General features: G+C 36.1%; 1 protein-coding gene across 1 annotated transcript in view; it reads right to left on the bottom strand.

Annotated features, from left to right (window-relative positions):
* Positions 1 to 1,789: 1,789 nt before the first annotated feature.
* LOC136825189 (uncharacterized) overlaps positions 1,790 to 5,812 on the bottom strand; it is a 19,742-nt gene continuing 15,719 nt past the window's right edge. The window contains exons 3-4 of the mRNA XM_067081215.1: positions 2,745 to 2,755; positions 1,790 to 2,224 (exon numbers count right to left, since the gene is read on the bottom strand). Of these exons, the coding sequence (XP_066937316.1) occupies positions 1,790 to 2,224; positions 2,745 to 2,755 (446 nt within the window). The remainder of the gene's footprint in view (positions 2,225 to 2,744; positions 2,756 to 5,812) is intronic.

The raw sequence follows: 5,812 nt of genomic DNA, 5'->3' as shown, positions 1-5,812 counted from the left end.
CTGCAATTTGGTATGTTTGATGATTGGAGGGTGGATGATCAACATGCAAATTTGATGCACTCTAGTTTCAGTAGTTTTCAAGATCTGAGGGCAGGCAGAAAAAGTGCGGACGGACAGACAAAGCCGTCACAATAGTTTTCTTTTACAGAAAACAACTACGTGATAACGTAGAAGGAGTGTAAATTATTGAAGAAACAGTTTAGGCAATAAGGATCCCTGTTTCGATTCTGCTTCGGAATCCTTTACGTAAAGTTAAAAAAAAAAATATACGAGGGTGAATTATTACGGATCAGTCAATAAATCGACTCTTTTTTCGGAAAAGTGTCGAATTTGAAAATTTTTTTATTTCTTTAGGTATCTGAATCGATTGTGAGTTTTTTTTTTTTTACTGACGTCCTGTTTCAGCAAAGTATCAAGTCTGTCACTCACCATACATCCTGAATGGCTAGAGAGACAGACTTGATAAATTACTGAAACAAGAAGATTGATGAAATCACCGTCGATGCAGTGACCTCAAGTAATTGAAAAAAAAAATGCATGTTCGACACTTTGCTTGAAAAAGGGGCGAAATAAAGAACCTACAGCATCGAGGAAGAAAGTGTATCTGATATGGGACGATTTCTATATTTTTTTCTACGTTATTACGTATTTAACTTTTTCTTTTCTACTTCTTAGTGAACAGCGTATACTTCAGAAGCTTGAATTTCAAGTCAGGGGCCCTTGTGGGCTTGTTCTATACGAATAGATCTCATCTTCTGAATAATAATAATAATAATAATAATAATAATAATAATAATAATAATAATAATAATAATAATAATAATAATAATAATAATAATTCTTGTATTCCTTGGGTTTTGGTAGAATTCAGTTCCAGTATTCTGAAGCAAAATACAAATAAAGATATAGACTGAGAGTTATTTATTTTAGGGGAATGGATTCCCCTAAAATAAAATCAATCTCTTTCTATATCTCTATTTGTATTTTGCTTCAGAATACTGGAACTGAATTCCCACCAAACCCAACGAATACAAGAATATTATTATTATTATTATTATTATTATTATTATTATTATTATTATTATTATTATTATTATTATTATTATTATTATTATAGACTACGGTCTACCCCAAAGCCAAATCAAAGTCCTTCAAAAGAAGGCATCGTGCTTACCCCATACAAAAAATGGGAAAAAGCACGTTAAAAGAAGAAGAAGAAGATTATTATTATTATTATTATTATTATTATTATTATTATTATTATTATTATTATTATTATTATTATTATTATTATTATTCAGGAGACGAACCGTATTCATATGGAACAAGCCCACTATAGGGGCCACTGACTTGAAATTCAAGCTTCTAAAGAATACGCTGCCCATTAGAAAGAAGCAAGAAGAGAAAAAGGGAAATACGTAACAACTAAAAAAAAAAATAAAAAAAAAATATAGAAATCGTCCCATGTCAGATACACTTTCTTCCTCGATGCTGTAGCAGGTTCTTCCACTCCTCTGAAGACTTAAAGACGCCCCCAAAATGCCTCCATTCAAAAGCCGATGAGAAGAACAACATTCGGGGCATCCAGGTCGAGGAGCGCTCTTCCAAAGGAGCCGCTGGAGGTTATCAAGTGAGAGGAGATGAAAGAATTGCAAAACCGATTGGTCTAGGGAAATCTCTCTCTCTCTCTCTCTCTCTCTCTCTCTCTCTCTCTCTCTCTCTCTCTCTCTCTCTCTCTTTCTCCGGTGCTCTGGGATTCTCTTGCGCCGAGGAAGGGGCTTTACAATGTTTAAACTGGTAACGAGATGGGGTGAGAGACTGGTAGGGGAGTGGGACTGGTAGCGGGAGGAGGAAGGGGGAGGCTGTTATGGGGAGGTGAAGGAGACTGGTATGGGAGGAGAGAAAGAGGGCTGGTAGAGGAAGGGGAGAAAGGGGACTGATAGAGGTACGGGAGGGGAGGGGAAGGGAACTTGGGGAGGGATAGGGAAGGAAACTCGTAGGGGGAAGGAAGGGAACTGGTAGGGGGAGGGGTAGAGGAACTGGTAGGAGGAGAAGACTGGTAGGGAAGGGGAGTGGAGCTGGTAAGATGAGGGGGACTGGAAGCGGGAGGGAGGGAACTTGTTGGGAAGGAGGTATGGGTCTGGTAGGGGAGGGGACTGGCAACAGGAAGGGGAAAGAGGAAGAGACTGGTAGGGGTAGTAGGGAGGGGTATAGGAGTCGGACTCTGAAGGCAAACATTAAATCCTATCAGGATATCAACCACCTAGATACCAATTCGGGTGATTTTTCTTTTTTTGGCTGCGTAGCGTAATCCCTAGATTGGCTTTTCAGACGTAGACAAAATCTCTAAATCCCAACAGAGTGAAACTCATCCCCTACCTATAAATCCCCATTTTAATACTCAATAACCTCCATCCTTCAGCCCTTTTCTGAGAAAATTCCCAAAGGGATTTCCTTTCCAAGCGGTCGATCATTCTCTTCAAAGCGAGACACAGTTTAGATTGTAGGTCTGATTACTTTGCTCAAATTCCTTTTGGGGTTTGACATTCTTAGTGTTTTCCGAGGAAAGTTGGTTATCGATAATTAACAAAATGAAATCTATACTTCTACTAAATAAGAAGACAATTCAGAGGAAAATAATTAATAATTAGCTAAATGCAATCTATACTTATAATAAATTATACAATATCAAATTGATTTCTCATTTTTAATCCTTAAACACCTCGCCCTCCCACCTTACTTACCTTGGAGAGATCTGAAAGATTTGTTTTTTTTTACACAATATAAAAAGATTTTCAAATAGACTGCATATGTCACTGATCATTCATATCAGAAAAGACGGTTAGTTTTTCAGATTCTGTTCCTATGCAGGGTTGAATTCCACCCTGAAAATTGATTTGGAATCACACTAACTCCAGGAGACGGGTTTTTAGTTAATTTATCTCTCTCTCTCTCTCTCTCTCTCTCTCTCTCTCTCTCTCTCTCTCTCTCTCTCTCTCTCTCTCTCTCTCTCTATATATATATATATATATATATATATATATATATATATATATATATATATATATATATATATATATATATATATATATATATATATGGTAGGCCACAGGAAGAGGTTGCAAGCATAAGTCCCAACCCCTATTTTTTTTTTTTTTTTGCAACCTTCGTTGCGTTCACCAACGTTCGAATGAAGATTTTTCACGAACATTAAATATACCTCAGTTCTGACTCTCTTTCGAAGATTTTGTAGCCCATCTAACAATTTCTCAAGAATTTCCGTTTTTATCCACAAACAATTTTGCATCCCGTCTAAGAATTTTACCAAACTAGTAATTTTTCAATTTCTCAAGAATTTCCGTTTTTATCCACAAATGTGGCAACCTGGGAAACAATTTTGCATCCCATCTGAGAATTTTACCAAATTAGTAATTTTCAGTTTCTCAAGAATTTCCGTTTTTATCCACAGATGTGGCAACCCGTCAAACAATTTTGCAACCCATCTGAGAATTTTATCAAACGAATAATTTTTCAGTTTCTCAAGAATTTCCACTTTTATCAGTAAATGTGGCAACCTGTGAAACAATTTTGCAACCCATCTGAGAATTTTACCAAACTAATATTTTTTCAGTTTCTCAAGAATTTCCAATTTTATCAATAAAAGTAACCCGTGAAACAATTTTGCAACCCATCTGAGAATGTTACCAAAAAGTGATTTTTCAATTTCTCAAGAATTTCCATTTTTATCAGCAAATGTGGCAACCTGTGAAACAATTTTGCAACCCATCTGAGAATTTTACCCAACTAATAATTTTTCAAAACCACCTTTTTTTCTCTTCACTTTGGCAACATGTCAAAAGAAAAATAAATTGCAATCCTGTCTTCTGCAATCCATCAGAAACGGTTGCTTGCAATCTTCATTGTGTTAACAGCTTTCCGAACATGAAAGGCCTAATTGCCAATTAACCTGGCAATTACGTCACGCACGTAACTATCTTGTTTAAGAGTAAGCCTTTCTCTTCTGGTTTATTTATGAACTTTTTATTTTTTCCTTTTTTTTTTACTTTTGTGTTGCTTGTCAAACTTATTATATCGTTCCTCGTTGCCGTGCCATTTTGCATATTAATCAATAAACCAATTAGACAAATCTCTTTCAACAAAGTTCATCGACATCATTATTAATTTTTTAATTATTCCCCTTTGGGCTTCTTTTTCATAGAGCAGGCGGACCAGACGAGCCAATTATAGTCCCATCTTTTGGGCAAAAATGAATAAAAAGTTGAACCAGATACGGTCAGTTCTACTTCTCATTTCTGTCAAAAATTAAGAATATAAAAAAATGTAATATCACCCATTATATCTATCCCTAATTGTATACCATAGACATCAAGGCAGGCGAACTAAAAAGAGTAAAAAAAAAATAAACTACAGCAGAAAAACAATATCAAACTCATACTAACCCGCGAATAGAAGGAAAGAAAGAACCGCGCGCTCCAAACGTCACCACATTAAATAAAAAAACTGAGAAAAAAAGCGAAAACAAATAAAAAAATATATTTCCAAACCTAGAGGGTAGAAAAAATACTTTCGACGACATTGCAACAGATATTTTCGGGTTTTGACACATGGAGAAAAAATATATCGGAAATATGAATTTTACAAAAAACCACTTCCACGGTGAATTCAATCAATAACAATTAAGGATATCACTTTGAAGTCCGCATTTATATTGCACTACTGTGTGCTCCCTATCTTCCCCCTCCCCCTCCCGTCTCCCCCATCCTAATACCCCCTAACCCCCGGGTCACCCCCCAAAACAAACGCTGTTTTCCGATGTCTATCGACAAGACCCTCCAGGTGCCATGCAGTGGCATGGTAACAGAGTTGCCAGGTTGTCATATAAAAACAATTTTTTACTTTATTTTTTTTTAATCGGGTTATAACATTCGGATATAAAACTTGATTTATTCAGTCCCCCAGACAAATTAACAATTAAAGATAAACCCTCACAATACAATTAGTCGCAAGGGACTGTTAATCCTCAAATAATCCTTTTGAATAAAAATGGTTTGAATAATCAGAGCTTAAATAATGTGGCTGCAGGAGAATACGTCTCTCTACTAAGCTTTAAATATTTATGAAGAATTAAGACATGAGTACGTTGTAAAATTAATCACTAATTCATGTTCCAGAATGATTAAAAAATGAACAGCGGCAGTGACCGAGCAAGTTAACCAAATACACACGAACGCGAACCGCCATAACTGAATGACCTATAATTCTTCTTTACCTTGCACTCACTGTCTCCTTTTCTTTCCGTACACTAATTTCCCATCACGATTATTCGTTAAAAACCGGGGCACTTTCGTGTCCCTCACGAATATTTAAGACTAGAAAGCTTTCGTAGTAACGAATATAAACGCGAATTCTTTTGGAAGTTAAAACAAGGGAGAGAGTTCCAAGTTACTGTAGGCCACATATTGTGTCGAGTATTAAGTATATATATTTATGGAATTCATTCATTACAACGATACAGAAATAATTTTTTTTCTACGGTCATTGGCGTTTCAGCCGTCTCGTCTGCTATCTTCGAGAATTATCTACATCCCGAAAACTACTTAAAAAATGTTACTTCACTCATCCGGTCAGCATTTTCCCGAGTACCGGGACCTTTCCTTGAAAAAAGCGGGACGCCCTATCTTAAAAACTAACCATAGAATTTTCTTGAAGATAATCTCATTAAGTTTCCCAAACCCAAATTTTGAATGAGCAAACTCACCAAATTCTAACATAGCCCAACCTCTAGGGCCAT

Source organism: Macrobrachium rosenbergii, chromosome 37 (genome assembly GCF_040412425.1).
Source record: "Macrobrachium rosenbergii isolate ZJJX-2024 chromosome 37, ASM4041242v1, whole genome shotgun sequence".
NCBI lineage: Eukaryota > Metazoa > Arthropoda > Malacostraca > Decapoda > Palaemonidae > Macrobrachium > Macrobrachium rosenbergii.
The sequence above is the reverse complement of the archived record's forward strand: the minus strand, read 5'-3'. Positions and strand labels throughout refer to the sequence as shown.